Source organism: Rhincodon typus, chromosome 11 (assembly GCF_021869965.1).
Source record: "Rhincodon typus isolate 14 chromosome 11, sRhiTyp1.1, whole genome shotgun sequence".
NCBI lineage: Eukaryota > Metazoa > Chordata > Chondrichthyes > Orectolobiformes > Rhincodontidae > Rhincodon > Rhincodon typus.
In genome coordinates, this window is record NC_063342.1 from 27,775,738 (window position 1) to 27,801,294 (window position 25,557).

Consider the following 25,557-nt stretch of genomic DNA (forward strand, 5'->3'; position numbering starts at 1 on the left):
TTGAAGCCATCTGAAATCCCTTTCCTAAACGCTCTTCCTCTGTTTCCTCCACCCTTCTATTCATCAACTGACAGGAGACAGTAGTTATGAACTGTTGTCTTTCAAAATGGAAGGAGTTTCCCAGAGGTTAATTGTTGTAGGATCTGCATTTTTCTTAATTTATGTTGATGAATGGGCAGAGTAAAATTTCAAAATTCAGAGCTGAGACAAAGCTATGAACTGTGAGGAGGTTTGTGATAGACTTCAAGGGTGTGGTCACATTACACAGGTAGAGAAACGCCAAGCTATATCTTTTGATAAGAATGAGGAAAAACAATACCAAATAACGAGTACTATTCTAAAGGGATGTAAGATCAGAAAGACCTGATTTTATATGTGTATGTAGAAAGACCTGGTTGTACATGTAGAAAGCGAAAGCTGGGTATTGTCTGTGTATTTGTGGAAGCCTGGTCTGTATTCCTTGAGGAGCAGCAGATACACAACAAATAAAAATGAGCCGAGTATAGATCATCGTAGAACAGGGATGAGAGTGGGCAAAACTACTTTCATCAAAGGTGTCAGGGAAGGTTGAAAAACTGATTCATCATGCAGACAACATTTGGGTTTTATGATTAAAGGTATGGAGTTCAAAATCAAGCAAATTGTGGTGAATCTTTATAAAATACTGTTCAACCTGAACTGGCATATTGTCCAATTCTGGGCACCCAACTTGGGAGATGTGAAGCCATTATAGAGGGTGCAGAAAAAGATCTACCCAGGATTATTTACAGTTGATGAAGGACTGATTATTTGGATTGTTTGAAAAAGCTGGGAATGTTCTCCTTTGAGAAGAAATTTGCCTTAGCCTGGGACTGCATTCATTGAAAGAGAAACTGAGATGAAGCAGGAACTGGTTTGAATCTGGAACGTACTGCCTGAGAGAGTGGTGGGGCAAATTGACTTTTGGCTTTCAAAATAGAATTGCATTATTACCTGAACAGAACAAGCTTGCTGGACAACAGGGACAGGACCTGGAAGTGACTGCGTGGTGTCATTTTGTGTTTTAACCATTCTGTTAAAATTTTTCTCACCAGTACAGGAAGCCCGTGGCATTCTTACTTACTGCCTCTTTCACTTCACTTCCCTCCTTTCTTGTAGCTAAGGCCAGAATTTCATTGAGCTTCCTTCCAAACGTATTGGGGAGACAGTGGCAAACTTTGGTAATATCACTGGGCTAGTAATTCACAACACCAGGTTAATGTTCTGGAGATGTTTGATTTCTACCATGGCAGATGTTGCGGTTAGAATTCAATAAAAAGTTGGCCTAATGGAGACCATGAAACTATTGTCGATTGTCATAATAACCCATCAGTTTCACTAATGCCCTTTAGCCAAGAAAATCAGCTACCTTTCAATGGTCTGGCCTGCATATGACTCCAGACCCACGTCAATGTGGTTGACTGTTCTCTGGGCAGTGAAGAATGGGCAATAAGTCCTAGCTATTGATGTCCACATCTTGTGAACAAGTTAAAAATGTATATAATTTAATGGGAAGTGGGTATTATTGGTGAGGCCATCATTTGTTTTCTTCCCCTTATTGGCCTTGGAAAATGGTTAGTTAAATGATATTGCATTGGAAAATAGTTTGAGAAGCACTATTGCAGCCCTTTGCTTCACATGTGGATAATCCAGGCAAGGTCATGTTCTTTTGTTAGCATGCAGTTCACCCTGTCTGACATGGACTAACTGATGAATGTTGATGTGCTGAGATCACTTTGGTGGTTTGATACAAATGCATTGTTCCAAAGTCTTTCTGGTAATAAACGGGGAAACTGCTGTTTCTGCCCACCTGAAGTCTAATAATTCTATCTATGTGAAGCAGCGGAGGACAATTTGCATTTATTATAAATCATTAAAAATGTTGTAATCGTACAATTCCTTGTCACAAAAATAGTAAAACATTTTTATTTTTTGCTCATTCCACTTCTACAAGGGTCTATACTTGGCTCACTTTTATTTGTCGTGTCTGCAGCTTCCTCAAGTACACAGACAATACCGAGCTCTCCCTTTCTTCTGCTTTTTCTGACTCCTCTGCTGAATCTTAATTGTCCAATACTTCGAGATTCAGTACTGGTTGAGCAGAAATTTTCTTCAAAGATTGGAAAGACTAAAGCCTTTATCTTTGATCTCAAATCCAGCTCTGTTATCTCATCAACGCCGTATCTATTCCTGGTGACTATCTTTGGTTGAACCAAATTGCTCACAACCTTGGTGTCATATTTGATTCTGAGGTTAACTTCTAACCAGGCGTCCACACAACCAGCAGTTTAACAATGCTCAACTCCATTCTGCCTCAGTTTATGTGCTGAAACCCTCTTGATTACTATTCTAATGACATTACTACCACCACACCATTGTTTCCCGGGATTTGAGATGGAAAAGGAATATTTTTTATAATTGTGATTGGGTTAGTGAAGTAGCAAAGTCCCATATAATGTAATTTGCAATCTAAAGTATTTTGAAATCAGGTTACTATTTTTTCAGTTATCGAGCAGTTAAAGAAAACTGTGCTAAAAATTTCTCATTGTCATCATGACAGTAAGTTGAAGGACCTTTGAGAAGTTAGGTCGTGCTAACCCAATTGAATCTGTTCTTTTAAGTCAATTTTTAAACCTATTTCAAACTAAATTAAATCTGCCTTTCAAAGACAAGTTGTCAGTGAATCATTATTTTTGTTTTTATTAATTTTAACTTGCGTCTTATTTTCAGGTATATTTAAGCAAGTGAAAGACTACATCAGGGAATGCATTCAATGCAAGGAGAAGGTCGATCGAAACAAGTCAGTATCTGCCGATACGATGGAAATCCTGGAGCAGTTGGGAATAGATACTCCAGTAGTGGAGGATAGCAATGAAACTGACGATGATTTAAGTAACTCTGAGGGAAGATCAGGTGCTCCTCCAAGGCCTACCAGAAAAAAAAACGTCTCAAAGCAAGAATTGGTATTTGTAAGTACTGCTTTAATAGAAGCTATTAAAGCATCCTTTAGTAACTATTACCATGAAGATAATGAAATGACAATACGGGAAGGAGATTCCCCCGAACTGCCCAGCGATAAGAACCAGAAAGGATCAAACGTGCTGTTGATTTAAGAAAAACTGCTATGTATGCTTGATTTGTTTGCAATGTCAAATCACAAAGATCCTACCCAGAGATACGGGAGTTAGAGTCAATACAGTGTGGAGCCGGAGGAACACAGCAGGTCAGGCAGTATCAGAGGAGCAGGAAAGTCGACGTTTCGGGTTTATACCCTTCTTCAGTGTCCTGCCTGACCTGCTGTGTTCCTCCAGCTCCACTCTGTATTGACCAAGATCTTACCCAAGGTGTTAATTAAAATAGAAAGTGTACAAATACTCTATAGTAACAATGCAATTAGAGTTTTCTTTCTTAAACCCAATTTCCTATCCTTGCCCTTTTTCTATCCTCTCATTGTATGATGTGACAAAATCTAATGTAGTTTTACGAAAGGGAAGTAGATTTGACAGATTTGAGTATTGTTTTGAGAATTTTATCAATAGAGTAGTTAAAGGGGAACACTAGAAGTGGTATAACTGCATTTCCAAAAGGCAATTGATAAGATACTGCACAAAGATCATTAGGCAACATAACAACTCATGGAGTTCAAAGTAATGTATCATAGTAGATAGAGAATTACTTAACAGACAGGAAGCAAGTAATGGGCATGAGTGGGACATTCTCAATTTAGCAGACTTTGACTAGAAGAATGCCACAAGGATTAGTGCTGTGGCCACGATGATTTACAATGTGTATTAATGATAGAGACGAAATAATGCATCTACATTTGCTGGCGATACAAAGCTAGATGTGGACATTAGTTGTGACATAATGCCAGTAGGTAACATAATGCCAGATGGAGTATAATATGGTTTTTCACATTGATCATAATATGGCTTAAAAAATTTTTTTAAAATTGCTGTGGGTTTGGATTCACATGCAGGCTAGTTAGCAAGCAAATAAGAAGGCAAATGGCATTTGATCTTCATTGCAATGGTATTAGAGTACAAGAATAAGGAAGTCTTGCTACAAATGGTATAGAAAAGGCTTACTAAATTACTCCATGGGATGAGAAAGTTATTTTATGTTGAGAGATTGTGTATTTTCTCTGGAGTTTAACTGAGAGACAAAGTCTTGAAATATACAAGATTCTTAAGAGTAGAGACCGAGAATTTGTTTCTGCTGGGAAATCTAGAACACAGGAAGTTAATCTCAGGATAAGATGACAATTATTTAGTATTGAGCTGGAAAATAATTCATTCACTCAAAAGGGTTGTGAATTTTTGGAATTCTGTAGGCCAGGTGCACAGTTGTTCACTACGTCTAAGACTGGGACAGACAAATTTTGTGATCTTTCAGAAAATCGATGGATATGTAAAATGGATTAGAAAATGTAGTTGAAGCCCAAGATAAGCCATGATCGTGTTCAAAGATAAGCAAGTTTGATAAGCTGTATAGTCATCTCTTACTTCTATCTTGTGTTCTTGTATTCCACTCCAATTTTCCTGGAAATAGTGTTTCCTTGACACATGGTTTTGTGCATATTCCAATGATTATTCTTCATTTGTAAGTGTGACCAAATATTAGGTCAGCAATCAGCATGGGCAGGAAAATTTCAACAAAGTGTGTCCCTTCCTTACTCATCAAGTTAAGAGGTTGAGGGCAGGAAGGGAAGAATTGCTGCAGCTGAAATGTATTAGCAGAATCTTAAACACAATCTTTTTGAATTTATTTACTATATTCTGCACAGAGAGCATAGTCGTTTTCTTCATATCCACATTTATAGATTTCCAAGGAGTTGAGACTATTTTTTTCCTTCCCTTTCATTATTCTTGATCTATATGCAATACTAACATATCATACTCCTTTGCTGACCCAAACAGCATAAAGTATTTCTGCAATCACCAGAAATTTATCTAGTGTTTTCATAATTTATATAACTTAGCTTTCGACCGCAAGATCCCTTTACCTAGCTTTATGCAAGTTCACTGAAGGTCCAGAAACAAAATATTTGCAAGTTCATTTATTTGTGTGAAGTTTATTTGTTGAACCTGAGATATCTCAAATAATCTAAAGCATTTATGAACAAAACAGGTTAACTGGGGAAACTGTGTTTTGAGTTGCCATGCTTGACTTACTGTTCCAAAGTCCCCATCTTGCCTATTAAAAAAAACTTATCACAGTGTCTATATATGATATGCTGTGTATGACCAGCTCATTATCTGTACATGTTCATTTTTTGTGAATTAGAGGTTATGACCAACACAAAATTTACAACATTTTTACTGATTGATGGATAACAACTTTGCTTTTAGTCATTTTTTCCCACCTTTTTAGCTGTTATTTTTCATCCAATGTCATCAGCCCATAACTAAGTTAAATCTTAATGAAAATAGTGCCTAGCATTTTCATATATGCTTTTGCTCAGGGTTCTGAATCATGATGAGCATACACAGGTTGTTGATGAGGCAAACTCTCGTATTTCGGCATTTCTGCTCTTTGTTGTTTTATTCCGGTCTGCAACATATACTTTAAATTCTGTTCATCACTATCTCTTAGCATTGCATTGAGTTGTTCCATAAACTGTTATGATGTGGAAGAATGCTATTCAGTCTTTGCTGGCATTTATGTTCCATACAGACCACCTTCACTTCAATTTATGTAACTTATCAGCATTTACTTCTACTCCCTTCCCCCACTTACTTAATAGCATTCTCTTACCAATGTCTACGCAATTTGTCTCGGCTTTCCCTATTCTCACCTCACTTAGTAAAGAAACTTCTCCTAAATTTCTAATTGAATTTGTTAGTTACAAAATTATACTTATCATTCCCAGCTTTATATTCCATCACAAGTGAAAATATCTTCTCTGTATCTGTCCAATTGAATCCATTCATCATATTAAAGACCTGTAACGGAGCAAGATGGATGATAATCAAAGTTGGCATTGTGTTCTTCAAGTAGTTGATAACTAGTGAGCTATTGATTCACTTAGATTATTGTAACACATGTTTTGAAATGTATAACTTAATCAATTTATTCAGGTGGATAGCAAGGGACTTGTAAAACAGGAATCTGAAAAGCACTGTCAAGTAGTGCTAGAGCAATTGAATGTTCAAAGACTGTTGAACCAATTCTGTGATGTCACACTGCTGATTGAGGGAGAGGAGTACAAAGCACATAAGTCCATTCTTGCAGCAAGCAGTGAATATTTTCGAGAACTCTTTATCGAAAAAGGGGCAGTCTCCAGTCATGAAGCTGTTGTCGACCTTTCAGGTATGAAATAATTGAATAATTTTGTAAGTTACAATTATGACTATAAATTGAAGTGTTTATTATCAGTACATCATTAAGTGGTTCCACATTTGCTAAGGAATGAAGGTAAACTTAACCTAATGGCATGAAAGAAATCACTAGGTTATAAAAGAGTTTTACTTTTTGCTGAGTAATACGTGTATATTTTGTCCTAGCTGGAGTATTAGACTGCTGTTAATTCCTATTTAACCATGGTCAGTATTAACTTTAGCATATTAGTTAATGAGGCAAGTATCAAACTGTAATTAAAGAACGTTCTTTTCTTTTACTCCATCATTGCTCCCTTTTGTTTGACCTATCTTGGTTACCTTTCTATCCTGAAGATGTTAACATTTCCAAATGACCCAGGTGCAGTATAATTTAATGGAGGCTGATCACTGTCTTGTGCTGCATCCAGATAACCCCAATGACAGCTCAGCTATTCATTTGTAGACTGAACCACCCTTTGCTTCAGTCATTCCTTGGCTACCTGTTGCAAAGTTTTGCAGAAGAGAAGTGATGAATTCCATATTATTATATAATTTTATATTTAATGTATGAACTTTTCTTGGGAATAAAGAGTATGGTTCTTTCGATAATTTGTCTATGTGCAAATTTTTATGCCTCTGGTGGATTCCTGCTCTTTAGTATTTTTGTCCTCTAGCTTCTAGGTTTTCCTTGTAAGTAGACATCAGTGAAACTCTCTGTTTATCCTACAGGACCTGAAAGAATTTGATGATCATTCTGATTTTAAAGTTGAATAGTGATGCTTTGAAGTTCATAGTCTTCCTCTTTTTCATCATAATTTATTCCAATAAGAAATGGCATTGATTATAGAAACTGAGGTTTTATAGGCCATTAATTAAAAAAAATTGTGTAATCTTGCAATTTAATTGCATAACTGCCATAGTCAAGCAGAGCTCTTTGAGATTTGAATTATATGCTTCATTTTATTTCCATGTTGTAATGTTATATATGCACAATATATGATATAGAGGTCAGGCAACTTAATCTCACATCACTAGCAGCATGTTGAAGAAGCCATATTGGTTCTTGGTCAGTGATTTTTTTTTTTATTATGCAGTGATTTCTGTAGTGTCACAGCTGAAATTGAGATTCTGAAATCAAACCAATATTTCGTGTTGTTCTAACACAGCTGCCATCTAATTAAAGTTGGTGTGTATGTAAAATTATTTCCAATTTGACATGGTGGTTTACATATCATTCCATTTTATGTTAAGTAAATTCAATATTTCTTAATATCTTAAATTGAATGAGGTTGTTTTCATAACTTGCTCATGTGCAACATTTTTCCCCCCATTTGGTAGATGGCTGCTCATTAATTTTGTTGTCATCAGGTTTCAACATTTGGCTTTTAGTACACTGCAGCAAACCTCCCTTAGTTTATCCTACACTACCTGAATCTGATGATCACTCTGATTTTATAAAATGAATGATGATGTTATTTGAAATACTGTACTTTTAATTCCTTCTAGGGTTTAATAAGACAAGTTTTTTGCCGTTGTTGGAATTTGCCTACACATCAGTCCTGGCATTTGATTTCTGCCACATGGCTGATGTTGCCACATTGGCACGGCATCTGCTGATGCATGAAGTTCTGGAGATATGTGAGCATATACACAAGCAACTGGAGGAAAGAAAAATTACAGTGTACCAAAAAGGAGATGTGAAAACTCTCAATTCCAGAGACAACACACAAGATGTGGAGATTCCAATTGATAATACTGTAGAACATCAGGAACTTGAAACTAATGAAAACACTGATGATGGCTCCATAACGATGGTACTTCAGGAGTCTGAACAAATTCCTGTATCTGCTGAAGGCCCTCCATCTAGCAGGGAAGATGAGACCCTGAACGAAGTAGCAATGCATGAATCGGAAGAGACACAGACAGCTGAAGAACTATCAGTTCAGCAAAGTCAAGGTATTCTGGACTGCCCTGCAGAAGGTAGTAATGATGAAAACCAGGCTAATGTTAATGAACACCCTGAACCTATGGCGTCTAGTGTAAGTGTGCCAGATCAGGAATGTACAGAGACGAAAGTTGAGAATGTGGCAGAAACTCCCACAGCTGATATGCAGATGGAGATACCAGCTGTTAATGGAAATGAGAATGAAAGTCAAGTAAAGGAGGAATCTGCAGATATGCTCAGTAGTAATGTGTCAGATGTGCCAAAACGAAAGCGTGGTAGGCCACCAAAATTACATGACAAACAGAAAGCTGCAAAAGTTGCTGTTGCTTCTTCTTCTAAATGCCTTTTAGATGATACTTACAAAAGCAGATTACGACAGCGTACGCTAGCTGAAGGTGGATACATTCGGTTACATAAAGGTACAGAGAAGAAGCTGCGAGCCAGAAAAACTAACCTAAAATCTGCGACACAGCAGGTATGAAATTTTAACAACAAAGTTTTGGAAAAAAGGAAATGAAATGTTGATCTAATATCTTAGTCTAGACACATGTTTGTTAGGTATGTCTAGTATTTTTGCAGAAACTCCTTTGCTGATTTTTGGAGAAGATAGGACTTAGCAATATTTAGATTCTTAACACTAAGTTATAACAGTGAATGATTGGGGTATATTTGATTATAAACAGCACAAAATTGATTCAGTTAGCTGCATCTTGAGATTATATCGCAACTTGATAAATCTTGTAAACCTAAAGTAGTTATTACATAGGTCTCAAATATTCACGTTTTCATGTTTCTGTTCTTGTTTTCAGGATTAATATCTTCTATCTTATTGTTCGTGTTGATTTACTTTTTAAAAGTTTTGTAGCTTTAGCTCTACTTTATTCTCTGTACCTGAATCTCATGTTAGCCAGACAGTGTAAGAATAACAGATTTCTTAACCTGTTCTCAAATTGATGTGGTGGGATTTGAACACTCATTTTCTGGACTATTTGCCCAGTTGTACAATTGCTATGCTAAAGTCCCACGATTGGCATATAAAAAAAATTGATCCATCAAGTAAAACTAACAAAAGGGTGGATTCTCTATCAGTGCTTTTATGAAATATTCATGAGTAGCTAAGCCACATACCAGGAAGTTACTAACTGAAGGGGAGTGGCTGCCACAGGTTGCTTGACCTATCATGCGCTAAACAAGAGAAATTAGTCATGATTCTTGCTGTTGTTCCAGTTCCTTTTTGTTAGAATGGCACAAAAATTAACTTCAGGTGAGGAAAGCATTAGTTTCAGCAGCTTTACTCACACTGTCCAATAATTTTGACAATGGGTTTTAATAATCTGCGACATAAATAAAAGGCATTTAAATGGGAGAAACAGGATGGCGTTTTGCAATTGGAACTCAAAGTTGCACAGCTGGTAACAAACAGTAAGACTGTTTTAGTGAAAGTATTGTTTGTACTTCCTTCAACTTAGATGTCAGTATCTAAAGTGTGGATTCAGTGGTTGATTGTAAGGGCAATGGAAAATGTGCTATGGACTGCTTTGTTTATCGACATATTTCACTTTTAATTTGTTTGAAAGCTGGTCTGTATTTTAGCAAGTACCTCAGTCTTTAATAAGATCAAATGGTTTCAAATATAGGCTTTAAGAGATGACTAAAAAAGATTTGCTTTGTGAACTGTAAATGACCCAATGTGACACTTTTTGTTGAAAGGCATTAAATCCATTGAAGCATTGTATATTTTTGAGCAGCTTTTTTGCAATTTTGCATGGAGCTGAGGCAACACTTTAATGTCCATAATGTCATTCCTTTGCTCAAGTGATATAATTTAAAGTCGAAGAACCTGTAGAACAGAAGCATTTGATTGACCATAATAATGCAACATATTTTACATAACTACTTCAAAATCGTTTGATTTTTGAGAAATTGTTTCAATAGAGTTGAAGTAAGAATGTAAAATAAAGTGTGCTATTTGCTTGATTCTGTTGCAACACTCTGGCCCTGAATCAGAGGCTTGCAGATTGAAGCTATATTCTATGATTTTAGTATGTAATCTAGGCTGACATTTTAATAGTGCTGAATGAGTGAAATGTTATCACAGATGCTGTCTTTCTGTGTCTAGAAAATTCTGTGGTACTTTTTGAAAAAGAAGAGTTCACATGACGATTATCACAGGCTGAACCAGACTTGCAAATCTGGTATCATACTTGATGTCAAAATGAGCTTTCAACCACATTCCTAAGCTGTCACTAAGATTGTCTATTTCTAGCTTCATGACATCTCAATGTCTCTGAGCTCTTGTGGTGCTGAAGCAGTCATCCATGCCTTTAACTCATTTGTTTATTTATCAGTTCCCTGTGGTTCATTGACCTATACCAGCTTCTGGTTAAGCAACAATTAATTTTAAAATTCTCCTAATTTCAAATGCTTCTGTGACCTGCCGTCCTCTTATCTGTAATCTTCCACCTACAAACCTCTGGATATCTGGCCTTCTAATCTAAGTCTTAAACTCCCAAAACCTCTACCTTTCTAACTAGTATACTAGATTTTTCACATCTACCTGTATAGGCAGAAAGGCCTGTGACAGTGCTGTATTGATATATCATCTTAGTTGATGTGCTTATTCTGGTATAGTTTTTACCTGCAGCCTTTTGACACTGACGCTGTTGTTTACATTATAATGGTGAGTCTTATGAGGGTGGTAAAGAAATGTCATTAAGTCTTTGGTAATTTTCCATTTGAATATTCACTCTGTGGAATGAATTTGAAATGCATTCAGGTCATGTGCCTAAAGGAAAGATTGGTCCTGCTGAACCCAATTTTCCTCTTCCATTTTGAAAACTAGCTAGCTCCATTTTTGTTTTCAGGAATTATTTTTAGCAATGGGTGGCATTTTAAATTACTTGTGTCATTGATTTCCAGTTTCAGCAATGTTGCTGCAAAGAAGCATCAAGCAAACAGCAGAGATCTTTCCCTGCAATACAAGTATCATTTATTCTCTGACTGCTATTACAGGCATCTCTGGGGAGATTGAGAGCAGTACTCCACAGGCTTGGGAATAGTTTCCAGCAATCATCCAGAGATAATACTTGGCCTTGAATAAAATAGGTACTAGGTACAGTATACAAAAATATATGTCATCTCAAGAAAAGATAATTAGTGTGCTTCAAAAGCCTATGAAATGACCTGCATATTAATCCTTTCTAACTGATTAAAGATCTAACAGCCATCTTAGGCTTATAAATTCTGTGTCTGATGCTATCTCTCTCACTGACACCTGAAGAAGGAGTGAGACTCCGAAGGCTTGTGTCTTCAAATAAACCTGTTGGACTATAACCTGGTGTCGTGTGATTTTTGATCTTACTGGTCCGTGATCCAAAAATGCATTAAAAAACTATATTTCTTCCACAGGTTGCCCAGAAGTTGGTAAAGAGAGGTAGAAAAATGCAACCAAAACGAACCCCAGTGGAGGGAGATGATGTAGAAATGGAACACAAATGTAATGAATGTGGAAAGGCATTCCCAAAACGTTATACTTTGATGATGCACATCATGACCCACAATAGAACCAAAGAATTTAAATGTCCGGTAAGAATTTTGAGGAATTGAGAAATTCCAAGACGTGAAATATTCCTGAATTGTTTTGTTTCCAATAGGGCCAGTTATTTAAGTTTTGTATAGTGTATCTGTATATGCACACAGAAATCGAATTCTAGACTCAGTAAAGTTGTAAAATAATTTTACTGTCCCCACTCTAATTGATCTGGCAGTTTGATGGAATTATTGTTATCTTAACAGGACTGCAATAAGAGGTGTCTTTTGCAACTATTAGTGAAGTTGTATCCTGATACACAAAATCTGCCTTAGAGATGGTGAGAAAGAGAAAGACCTATGGAAATTTTTCCAAATATAAAAATCAAAAGTTAGGTTTTATTAATGGCTTAGCAGTAGAATTCATAACTTGTTGTGGTCTTAATCTATATAGATCTAGACCTAATTTGTACTGATTTTGTTCTAGGTTAAGAAATGTTAAAAGTGTTTGTGCTGGAAAAAACAAAGTAGGTCTGGAAATACCTGTAGAGAGAAAAATGAAGTTAAAGTTTCAAGTCCTGTGGGTTACTGGACTTGAAATATTAACTCCGCTTTTCTCTGTACAGATGCTGCCAGACTGTGTTGTTTCAGCACTCTCATTTCCAGCAACTGCAGCTCTTTGTGTATCTCTCTTAACACAGTTGAGCATATGTGTTAACATCAGTGACTGGATTTGTCTCTGATGCCTTCCTACGATGAAGCAACTCTCACACTTCATGTCCACTAGTAAAGATTGCTGATCTTTCTGGAGGTGCAATCCATTACTGAAAGGTGAAAGGGTGGCAAAAATGAACAAACTTGTAACATTTGTGCAAACGATGAAGCTTGCACTCCCCTTCAGGACTTTACAATGACCGTAATCTTAGTTCATTATTTTACCCATGGTTTAGCTCTGTGAGAAGGAGTTCCTTTACAAAGCCTCTTTGCTGTCTCATCTTCTACGACACAAACGGAACAACGAGCAAATAGATGAGAGTCCTGGAGGAAGGACAAAACGACAGTTTATCTGTGACATCTGTGGAAAAACGTTACCCAAACCCTATAATTTACGACTTCATATGCTTAAACACACAGGTGTGAAGCCACATATGTGCAAGGTGAGAATTCGTTGTGATTCAGCTGTATTTTAAATAGAATTTTTCAGATGTGGTTAGTGCCTTGAGATGTTTTTCTACATTAAAATTATTATATCATGTATGTTACAGGTGTTGTAGAGAAAAAGAATTGTGTGAGACACCAAACCAGGGACACCCGTACTAATTTCAAATTACGGATGGTTAACATGTTCATTGTTGCCTGAGTAACCATGCCACTGATATTCTCAATTTTGTTAGTAATAAGCACAACTATTGATTTGAGCTCCCTTATATAATTAGAATGGATCAGTTTTACCATGGCTTTTTCTAATTGAATATCTTTCTAGCAAACAATGTTTGTTATACCCTTTACCACTGGATAAATTTGTAAAATATTAAATCATTATCTCTGATTACCGTTAATAGAGTTGCTGCAAAACTACAAAAAATGTTGTTCTGTTGACAGAAAAATAATTCCCGAGATCAGAAACTCTGTTACGTGCAGAATATCATTTTACAGTGCACTACAAAAAATCTGTGCTAACAAAGTAAGAATATATGTAGCAGCTATTTATATGAGGAGCTTAAGTAAGCTTGTAAATATTTATAATTATTTACTGTAATATTGATTTATTCCATGAATTCTAATGTCACCTTACCGTCACAGTACTGTTATTGCTCAACTTATTATGTATGCTGTTTATACCACATAGCAGGTGAATGATCAAAGTAAGTTAAACTTAAAATATAATTACAGACACGGTTACCCTGAAGTGTGAATTAGTTCCGATCGCACAAAATCATAGTCATATATAGGTCTGCAGCGTAGAAAAAGGCCCTCAGCTCACTGAATCTGCGTTGGTCAAAAACCAGCATCTTGCTATTCTAATCCTATTTCCCAGCACTTGGCACATAGTATGAAGGTTTCTGCCTCCAGCACAATTGCAAACAGTGAGTTCCAGATTCCCACCACCCTCTGGCTGAAAATAATTTCCTCACATTCCCTCTTAAACGTCCTACCTCTGACCTTAAATCTATAGCCCTGGTCATTGATCCCTCTACCAAAGGGAGAAGTTTCTTCATGCCTACCCAATCTGTACCCTTCATAAGTTTATGCATCTCTATCATATATCCCCTACCAGTCTCCTCTACTTCAAGGAAAACAGCCTCAGTGTACCTGATCAATCTTCACAATTTAAACTCTCCAGCCCAAACAATATCCTGGCAAATCTCTTCTGCACTATCTCCAGTGCTATCACATCCTTCCTATAATGTGGATTCCAGAACTGCATACAGTTCTTTAGCTGTCGCCTAACTAGCATTTAATATAGTTCAAGCATAACCTTTCTGCTCTTAAAGTCTCTGCCTTGGCTAATAAAGGCAAGTATCCCATGTGCCTTCTTAGACACTTTTTCTATCTGTCCTGTGACCTGAAGTGACCAGTAGACATGCACACCAAGGTCTGTTTGTTCCTTGATGCTTCCCAGTGTCCTGCTGTTCAGCAGGTATTCCCTTGCCTTATTTGTCCTGCTCAAGTGAGGCCACTTTTAGAATACTGCGTACAATTCTGGTCACCCTTCTATAAGAAGAATGTTATTAAACTTGAGAGGGTACAGAAGAGATTTCCATGGATGTTGCTGGTGCTGGAGTGTTTAAGTTATGGGGAGAAGCGGAATAGGCTGTGCTTTTTACCTCTGGAGTATCGGGGGCTGAAGGGTGATCTTACAGAGGTTTATAAAATCATGAGGGGCACGGATAGGGTGAATAGCCAAGGCCTTTCTCCTAGGATAGGGGAGTCTGAAACTAGAGGGTATAGGTTTAATGTGAGCGGGAAAAGATTTAAAAGGGACCTGAGGGCAGAGTTTTCATGCAGAAGGTGGTATGTGTATGGAACGAGCTGCTAGACAAAGTGGCGGAGATGGGTACAATTTTAATATTTAAAAGACATCCGGATGGGAATAGGAAGGGTTTAGAGAGATATGGGCCAAATGCTGGCAAATGGGTGGGTCGGATTGGGATGTCTGGTTAGCGCGGACAAGTTGGACCGAAGGATCTGTTTCTATGCTGTATGACTCTGACTCTAAGTGCATCACTTCACAGTTACATGGATTGAATTCCATTTGCCATGAATCATTCATCTGCCTAGCCTGTCTATAGTCTCTTGTAGTCTAAGGCTATCTTCCGCACTATTTGTCACCTCACCAATTTTTGTATTACCCACACATTTGCTATTCAACCTTCCTGATTCAAACCTATATCATTTCATATACCGCAAACAACTATGGTGCCAGCACTGTTCCCTGTGAACCCACTGGGCACAGGCTTCCAATCACACGACATCCCTCGACCATCATCCCTTGTTTTCCACACTCGGCCAATTCTGGATCCAATTTGCCAAATTTCCTTGGACCCCTGGACTCTTTCCCTTTGCTATTAGCCTCCCATGTGGGACATCCCTGAAATATCTTTCACCATCCTTTCTGTTCTCAACTATAGTATTGTCTCCATGAGATGCTACGTATATTTAACAGAAGTTATCGTACAGTATCAATACAAATGGGAATATATATCAATATTATTAACATACTTTTTCCTTCAAAAAAGGAATATGTAGCTAATTGTCTTTCTTAAATTGGTGTTTCATTCTCTAATATGAACATTTGATTAGTTGTTAATATCCATAACACTTTTCAAATAAATCTATTTTTCAAAAGTAAACAAAATACTGTGAATAATGCTGTTTGTTTTGTAATCAGCAGAAACAAAGTATATTTTAAAATAGAGCCAAGAATGGAAAACTTAGTTTATGTGACATGAATGATGCATAAATTCTGATATATTACTTAGTGAAATGTTGATATTACTTGGATCTGATGGCATTGGACAAGGAAAATCTGCTGACCATCATTCTCATCATCTCCAAAAATGTAGAATATTAATCTAAACAGAAAAATTGGTGCAGAAATTGCTTAATATCTCCAAATTAATACTCAACTCAGTTTTCCAGCATTAGAATGTTCAGCTTTTGAGTTAAACAAATTAGTAAGGATCCTAGCTTGATTTCTGGTCTCTTGGTTATATGGTCTCAGCTGTGAATCAAGAAGTGGTGTTACAGTTGGAAGAAGGGGAAAAAAAAAAATCAGGATTCCCTCTTCTGATTACTGTACAGTGACCAGTGCAGCCACTGGTTGAGAACAGGATTGGGTTTGACCTGAGTGTAAACAATGAATGGTCAAATGAAATGCTGGAAAGTATGCAATACCCATTTAGTTGTAACCCAGTCAATGTTTTCATGACTGCAGCATGTTGTATCGTGAAACAGACATAAATGTACTAGTATTTTTACATTCTCAATTCTCTAGATATGTGGAAAGACGTTTGGCTATAAACATAGTTTAAGACTGCACATGGCTCATCATGAAGGTAAAAGGGAATTCAGTTGTGAAGTGTGTGAAAAATCATTTGCTACAAAGCGTAGTCTTCAGGAACACAACAGTGTTCACACAGGTAAGGTAATAAAGGTCAAAAAACATAATAGTTTGCAGTTGATAGATGATGGGAAATATATGATTTCTTTATTCCTGTCCCAGTTTAATTTCTCCGGTAACAGCCAGGTCTCAAAATAACATGAACAAGTGCAGAAATCCAGGTTAAACTCCACTTGGAGTACTTTGAGCAGATCTGAGCACCACCACACCTTAGAAAGGATATATTGGCCTTGGAGGGAGTACAGCGTCGGCTTGCAAGAAAACCTTGATTTCAGGGTTTAAGTTACAGGGTTTAAGTTACATGGGGAGATTATACAAATTGGCCTGTTCACACTAGAATTTAGAAGGTTAAGGGGTAATCTGATCAAAGTCTTCAAAATATTAACTTAAAAAAACAGAATAGATAAAGATAAACTATTTCCATAGATTCAGGACTCTGGAACTAGGGGACATTGTCTGGTCCTAATTTTTAGACTGTGCAAGAGAGATGTTAAAAATAACTTCCACGCACAAAGGATGATAGATATTTGGGACTGTCTTCCACGAATGACAATTGATGCTAGATCAGTTGTTAGTTTTAAATCTGAGATTTTTTTTAAGTTAATGTATTAAGGGTTATGGGCCAGGGCAGGTATAAGGAGTTAGGCCACAGATCAGTCATGATGTCATTGATTGGCAGAAGAGGCTCAAGGGGCTAATTCTTGTTTCTATGTTCCAATAATGTAGAAACATTTATGACACAGAAGGGACCCATTTGTCACAGAACTCTGGAATTCTCTCCCTACACCCTTCTATTTTCTTAGAGGCTCCTCACCTATTCAACCAAGCTATTGCTCATGTACCTTAATATCGAATTATATGGCTCTGTGAACAATTTTCGTAGAATCATGGAATCCCTACAGTGTGGAAGCAGGCCATTCGACCCATCAAGTCCACACCAACCTTCCAAAGAGCATCCATTACAGAACCACACCCCTACCCGTTGCATTTCCCGTCGCTATTTCACCTAGACACAATATGGGCAATTTAGTATGGCCAATCCACCTGACTTGCACATCCTTAGACTGTGGGAGGAACCAGAGAACCCGGAGGAAACCAGTGCAGAGGTCTCATTTGCTACCACTACTGTGAAGCACCTTGGAGTGATTTACTATGTTAAAGAAGTTGTATGAATCTGTTGTTGTAGATCAGCAATGAATTATCCTTCTCCGTCTTTATCCAGCCTCAACATAGTTGATTGCATCATTGTCCTCCAATCCCTATCTTCAACTCTATTGAGCAGATAGCTTCTGTTCCCACCTTTTGCATAATTGTCTTCTAAGTGTGTCAAGGATCCATGTCTGTTCTCGCTAGCCCCCTACCACTTCCTCACCTGCATGTGGTCCTTGACAACATTTGTTCGGACAAGTGAGTAACTTCACACTTAAGTTGATTACATCCCTTTATGCAGCTTGAACTCCCTGTCTTCAGACTGCTTGTTTGACATCCTGTGATGGATCCTGTCAGTCATCCATGGTCAAAAAGGTGAATTTCTGGGAGATTTTGCAGGAGGAGGGAAATGGAGAGGTTTTGAGATTCAGAAGACTGAAGCCAACGTTTTGCTCCTCTACAAAATCAACTCTTACACATTTTGCTGTTGACTCCATCCATTTTCCTGCTAATTGCCTCATTAAACCAGACTGTTTGCAACCACAATCTGAATTTCCAACCCTATGTCCTCTCCTTCATAAGGATTACCTACTCCTGACTACTTCCACCCTACCTCAGTCCATCTCTGGTTAAAACTTCCTTTGTGGTTTGTTTCTATTTTCTTTATTTGGAACATTTTGTTTAAAGTACTGCATAAATGTAGTAGAATAAAAATAGGAAAATATTTGAATGATAAGTTCTTATCCTTACCTTTCCTATCCTCCTAATCACTTTCTTAGAAAACTGAAAGATGTTCCATAAACATTTGATTAAATAAGTTTTCTCTTTATGTAAATGTGTTAAGTGTAATGTTTATAGATTTGTGTTTAAAAGGCATTCATTAAGTTTTGCAAGGTATGTTTTTTAATTATTTCAGGGGAATCTAAATACCTCTGTTCAACTTGTGGAAAATGTTTCAAACGTGCCTCTGGTCTTAGCAAGCACTTAAAAAGACATTTGCCAAAGCCGGAAGTCAGAAACTTTCAATGCACCCAGTAAGTTGGAAAATAGACTGATTTTTACATTTGTTGTGCCTTGCAGAGCAATAGAAAGTATATTAGAAATAAATGATTACCAAGAAGTTTCACATGGACTGGAATAAAAAGCCTCAAAATTTGAACGTATAAAACTTGGCATAAATATTTAATATGTAATATTTGCACTTAAAAGTAAAACTTGTTTAAAATAGTATGCATGATAAGGACTGCAAAGTGATCTTCACTGGCCAGCAACACCACCAGCTGTATCTTGCATTTCTACAGAGCTCACTTTTATCATAGCTGGGATAACTTATTCACTTTGCATTCATAGAAACTGCCCATTTTCATTCTGTTGAATGGGTTTATAAAGTGCAGATGATGCCATCCACATTACTGTCCAAGTACAATATCTTTTAATGTGTGTGGTGGTGAACTTGCCCTGCAATTGTTATGCTGTGAAAATTAGGCAAGCATGGCCTCAGGCCTGGCTTTATACCGATCCAATTTTAGATTTGAGGCGTTCTGAACATCAAGAATTACAATCCTTAGTGTCATTAGATCATACAGCACAGAGGAGGCCCTTTGGCCCATCGAGTCTGTGTTGATCTATCTGCACGAATCCCACTTTCCAGCACTTGGCCCATCACCTTGAACATTGAGATTTCAAGCGGTTATCCACGTTTTTTTTAAAGGTTATGAGGTTTCCGGAATCTACTGCACTCTGAGACAGCGCCTTCCAGATTCTCGCCACTCTTTGGGTAAAAAGTTCAAAGATGTGCAGGTTAGGTAGATTTGCCATGCTAAATTCATAGAATCATGGAATTCCTACAGTGTATAAGAAAGCCATTCGGCCCATTGAGTCCATACCGATCCTCTAAAGAGCATTCCACCCCCCAAACTATCCCTGTGAACCTACATTTCCCACGGATAATCCACCTGCACATCTATGGCCAGTCGACCTAACCTGCTTATCTTTGGACTGTGGGAGGAAACCCGAGCACCTGGAGGAAACCCACACAGACGTGGAGAGAATGTGCAAACTCCACACGGACAGTCACCTGGGGCTGGAATCGAACCCAGTTTCCCAGCACTGCGAGGTAGCAGTGCTAACCACCGAGCCACCATGCTGCCCAAAATTGCCAGTAACGTCCAGGGATATGTGGGTTTATGGGGATAGGGTTGTTCTGGGTGGGATGCTCCTGTAATTTAAGACCTCACTACTAATCATCTGGCCAATCTTCATGTCATCTGCAAATATATCATCAACCCCACATTTTCTTCTATGTTGTTTATATGTATCACAAATATTAAGGGACCAGCACTGATCCCTGTGGTATGGCAGTAGGCACAGGGCTCCAGTCACACTTCTACCACCACCTTCTGTCTCCTACCACTAAGCCAATTTTGGATTCAACTAGCCAAGTTACTCTAGATCCCATATGCTTCTACCTTCTTTCTCAGTCTCCCATGTGAGACTTTATCAAAGGCTTTGTTGAAATCCATATAAACTATATCAACTACATCTATACACCTAATCACCACTTCAAAAAATTCAGTTAAATTTGTTAGGCCTGATCTCCCTCTGAAAAAGCTATGCTGACTATCTTTGATCAAACCTTGCCTCTTCAAGGGAAATAAGTTGTCTCAAAGAACAAAGAAAATTACAGCACAGGAACAGGCCCTTCAGCCCTCCAAGCCTGCGCCAATCCAGATCCTCTATCTAAACCTGTCACCTATTTTCCAAGGATCTGTATCCCTCTGCGCCCTGCCCATTCATGTATCTGTCTAGATACATCTTAAATGACGCTATCGTGCCAGCCTCTACCACCTCCACTGGCAACGCATTCTAGGCACCCACCACCCTCTGCGTAAAGAACTTTCCACGCATATCTCCCTTAAACTTTTCCCCTCTCACCTTGAAATCATGACCCCTAGTAATTGAGTCTCCCACTCTGGGGGGGAAAAAGCTTCTTGCTATCCACCCTGTCTATACCTCTCATGATTTTGTAGACCTCAATCAGGTCCCCCCTCAACCTCCGTCTTTCTAATGTAAATAATCCTAATCTACTCAACCTCTCTTCATAACTAGCGCCCTCCATACCAGGCAACATCCTGGTGAACCTCCTCTGCACCCTCTCCAAAGCACCCACATCCTTTTGGTAACGTGGCGACCAGAACTGTACGCAGAATTCCAAATGTGGTTGAACCAAAGTCCTATACAACTGTAACATGACCTGCCAATACCCCGTCCGATGAATGAAAGCATGCCGTATGCCTTCTTGACCACTCTATCAACCTGCGTTGCCACCTTCAGCATACAATGGACTTGAACACCCAGGTCTCTCTGTGCATTAATTTTCCCCAGGGCTTTTCCATTTACCGTATAGTTCGCTCTTGAATTGGATCTTCCAAAATGCATCACCTTGCATTTGCCTGGATTGAACTCCATCTGCCATTTCTCCGCCAAACTCTCCAATCTATCTATATTCTGCTGCATTCTCTGACAGTCCCCTTCACTATCTGCTACTCCACCAATCTTAGTGTCATCTGCAAACTTGCTAATCAGACCATCTATACCTTCCTGCAGGTCATTTATGTATATCACAAATGACAATGGTCCCAACACGGATCCCTGTGGAACACCACTGGTCACAGTTCTCCATTTTGAGAAACTCCCTTCCACTACAACTCTCTGTCTCCTGTTGCCCAGCCAGTTCTCTATCCATCTAGCGAGTACACCCTGGACCCCATGCGACTTCACTTTCTCCATCAGCCTACCATGGGGAACCTTATCAAATGCCTTACTGAAGTCCATGTATATGACATCTACAGCCCTTCCCTCGTCTATCAACTTTGTCACTTCCTCAAAGAATTCTATCAAGTTGGTAAGACATGACCTTCCCTGCACAAAACCATGCTGCCTATCACTAATAAGCCCATTTTCTTCCAAATGTAAACAGATCCTATTCCTCAATATCTTCTCCAGCAGTTACCCCACCACTGATGTCAGGCTCACCGGTCTATAATTTCCTGGATTATCCTTGCTACCTTTCTTAAACAAGGGGACAACATTAGCAATTCTCCAGTCCTCCAGGACCTCACCCGTGCTCAAGGATGCTGCAAAGATATCTGTTAAGGCCTCAGCTATTTTCTCTCTCGCTTCCCTCAGTAACCTGGGATAGATCCCATCCAGACCTGGGGACTTGTCCACCCTAATGCCTTTTAGAACACCCAACACTCGCCACCCCCCCCCCCACCATGCCAACTTGACCGAGAGTAATCAAACATCCATCCCTAACCTCAACGTCCATCATGTTCCTCTCCTCAGTGAATACCGACGCAAAGTACTCATTAAGAATCTCATTTTCTCTGACTCCTCGCATAACTTCCCTCCTTTGTCCTTGAATGGGCCAACCCTTTCTCTAGTTACCCTCTTGCTCCTTACGTACAAATAAAAGGCTTTGGGATTTTCCTTAACCCTGTCTGCTAAAGATATTTCATGACCCCTTTTAGCCCTCTTAATTCCTCGTTTCAGATTGGTCCTACTTTCCCGATATTCTTCCAAAGCTTCGTCTGTTTTCAGTCGCCTAGACCTTATGTATGCTTCCTTTTTCCTCTTTGCTAGTCTCACAATTTCACCTGTCATCCATGGTTCCCTAATCTTGCCCTTTCTATCCCTCATTTTCACAGGGACATGTCTGTCCTGCACTCTAATCAACCTCTCTTTAAAAGCCTCCCACATATCAAGTGTGGATTTACCCTCGAACAGCTACTTCCAATCCACATTCCCCAGCTCCTGTCGAATCTTACTTTAGTTGGCCTTCCCCCAGTTTAGCACTCTTCCTTTAGGACCACTCCCGTCTTTGTACATGAGTATTGTAAAACTTACGGAATTGTGATCACTATTCCCAAAGTAATCCCCTACTGAAACTTTAACCACCTGGCCGGGCTCATTCCCCAACACCAGGTCCAGTATGGCCCCTTCCCGAGTTGGACTATTTACATACTACTCCATAAAACCCTCCTGGATGCTCCTTACAAATTCTGCTCCATCTAAACCCCTAACACTAAGTGAATCCCAGTCAATGTTGGGAAAATTAAAATCTCCCATCACCACCACCCTGTTGCTCCTACATCTTTCCATAATCTGTCTACATATTTGTACCTCTATCTCACGCTCGCTGTTGGGAAGCCTGTAGTACAGCCCCAACATTGTTACCGCACCCTTCCTATTTCTGAGCTCTGGCCATATTGCCTCACTGCTCGAGTCTCCATAGTGCCCTCCTTCAGCACAGCTGTGATATCCTGTTTGACCAGTAATGCAACTCTTCCACCCCTTTTACCTCCCTCTCTATCCCGCCTGAAGCATCAATATCCTGGGATATTTAGTTGCCAATCTTGCCCTTCCCTCCACCAAGTCTCAGCAATAACATCATACTCCCAGGTACTAATCCAAGCCATAAGTTCATCTTCCTTACCTACTACACTTCTCGCATTAAAACAAATGCACCTCAGATCACCTGTCCCTTTGCATTCATCATCTGCTCTCTGCCTACTCTTCCCCTTAGTCACACTGACTTCATTATCTAGTTCCTTACAGGCTTTAGTTACTACCTCCTTACTGCCCACTAACCTCCTCATTTGATTCCCATCCCCCTGCCACATTAGTTTAAACCCTCCCCAACAGCATTAGCGAAAGCACCCCCTAGGACATTGGTTCCAGTCCTGCCCAGGTGTAGACTGTCTGATTTGTAATAGTCCTACCTCCCCCAGAACTGGTCCCAATGTCCCAGAAATCTGAACACCTCCCTCCTGCACCATCTCTCAAGCCACTCATTTATCCTGCCTATTCTTTCATTTCTACTTTGACTAGCACGTGGCACTGGTAGCAATCCTGAGATTACTACCTCTGAGGTCCTATTTTTTAACTTGGCTCCTAACTCCCTAAATTCTGCTTGTAGGACCTCATCCTGTTTTTTACTTATATCATTAATGCCTATATGCACCACGACAGCTGGCTGTTCATCCTCCCTCTTCAGAATGTCCTGCAGTCGATCTGAGACATCCCTGACCCGTGCACCTGGGAGGCAACATTCCATTCAGGGGTCTCGTTTTCGACCACAGAACCGCCTCTCTGCTCCCCTTACAATCGAATCCCCTATGACTATAGCCCTTCCACTCTTTCTCCCGCCCTTCTGTACAGCAGAGCCAGCCACGGTGCCATGAACCTGGCTACTGCTGCCTTCCCCTGGTGAGCCATCTCCCCCAACAGTATCCAAAACGGTATACCTGTTTTGGACGGAGATGACCGCAGGGGACACCTGCACTGCCTTCCTGCTTTTTTTTCTGCCTTTTGGTCACCCATTCCCTTTGTCCCTCAGCAATCCTAATCTGCAGTGTGACCAATTTGCTAAACATGCTATCCACGACTTCCTCAGCATCGCGGATGCTCCAAAGTGAGTCTATCCGCAGCTCCAGAGCCGTCATGCGGTCTAACAAGAGCTGCAGCTGGACACACTTCCTGCACGTGTAGGAGTCAGAGACCTCAGCCGCGTCCCTGAGCTCCCACATTGAGCAAGAGGAGCACAACACGGGTCTGGGATCTCCTGCCATTTTTACTCTTAAGCTTAACTTAGTCCTACTATACCCAACACTTCTCCTTCAGAATTTTCTCAAATGTTTTCTCTACCACTATTGAGACTCTCACTGGCCTGTTAAAGCCGTTCATTTCTGGAGTACCCAGTGTTCAATGATGTCTGTAAGTTTTGCTTCTGTTGCCACTGACTTCTGATGAGACTATACCAAGCAATTCTATTGGTAAATTCTGGGTTCAATTGTATTTTTTCCCATTTTACTCCACAGTCTGGTCATAGTCAGATTATGGTCATGTGAATCTGGATCTGATTGAATATCTTGACTTTGAAACACTTTGAAAATGACTGAAATTAGATTCTTATACAAAAGGTTAAACAGCTGACAGTACTAATTGTCGTAAAGCCTAAATGTAAAAGACTTATGACAAGTTCTCTTTTTTTTTTGTAGATGTGAACGAAGTTTTTATGAAGCACGGGATCTGCAGCAACACTTGTACAAGCACCTCGGGGTTAAGCCATTTCAGTGCCAGATCTGTGGGAAGTGCTATAGCTGGAAGAAAGACTGGTATTCTCACGTAAAAGCACATTCTGTTACAGAGCCATATAAGTAAGTGCAGTTGATTTTTCTCCAGGAAAAATAATCATTATGTCCCAGAAATGTTCAATAGTCCATCCATTATTCCCTAGTGATTAATAAAATGCGGTTTAGCTTTCGTTGTCAAAAAAAATTGAAAGCAAGTTCACAATATCAACTGAGAAGATGTGTATATTTGTATTTCTGGCTGGGTGAGCAGCATATTCTTTTCCCAGTTTTCTGAACGCTGATTATTGCTGAGGTGTAGTATTGGCAGTGATTATGAGGGCCAAGTTTTGCACTATCAGTGTGCTGTGATCACTTAACCTGGATGTTTCCTGGTTGTAAATTTCAATACCTCATCATAATTGAATAAAATTTGCCCACTAATCATTTGTTCAATGTTGAACAGCATATTAATTAGAATTTTAAACAGAATTCCAAGAGTTGAATTCAAGGAATGGGATTTTTAGCGTTCAATAATTCTTAAGTCGTCCCACAGTATCTTAGTGATTCAATATTTAAAATCTCAGGTTCTGATCAAGCCTGTCTCTTATTTGTGTTCACTATTAATTTAAATGTTCCTTTTTTATGGACAAAATACACTTAAATGTTTCTAGTAATGTAGTGGTTATTCCACATTCCACTTCTGTGTTTTGTCAAGTTATTTTGAGACGATTGGGATAAGCAACCTCTTCTTGGGAAAATTGAATTTATCTTGAAAGGAATATTCTTGAATTCAGTTTAATTTCTACTTGTCGAGTTGCATGTCTGTTTAAAATCCTT

At 38.9% G+C, this 25,557-nt stretch overlaps 1 protein-coding gene across 1 annotated transcript in view; it reads left to right on the forward strand.

Annotated features, from left to right (window-relative positions):
- The first annotated feature begins 214 nt into the window (after nt 1-214).
- The window catches only part of LOC109928031 (zinc finger and BTB domain-containing protein 11), a 33,514-nt gene continuing 8,171 nt past the window's right edge, over nt 215-25,557 (forward strand). Inside the window, exons 1-9 of the mRNA XM_048603067.1 lie at nt 215-347; nt 2,749-2,987; nt 6,099-6,330; nt 7,845-8,758; nt 11,692-11,868; nt 12,762-12,968; nt 16,310-16,454; nt 18,501-18,618; nt 24,646-24,804. Of these exons, the coding sequence (XP_048459024.1) occupies nt 215-347; nt 2,749-2,987; nt 6,099-6,330; nt 7,845-8,758; nt 11,692-11,868; nt 12,762-12,968; nt 16,310-16,454; nt 18,501-18,618; nt 24,646-24,804 (2,324 nt within the window). The remainder of the gene's footprint in view (nt 348-2,748; nt 2,988-6,098; nt 6,331-7,844; nt 8,759-11,691; nt 11,869-12,761; nt 12,969-16,309; nt 16,455-18,500; nt 18,619-24,645; nt 24,805-25,557) is intronic.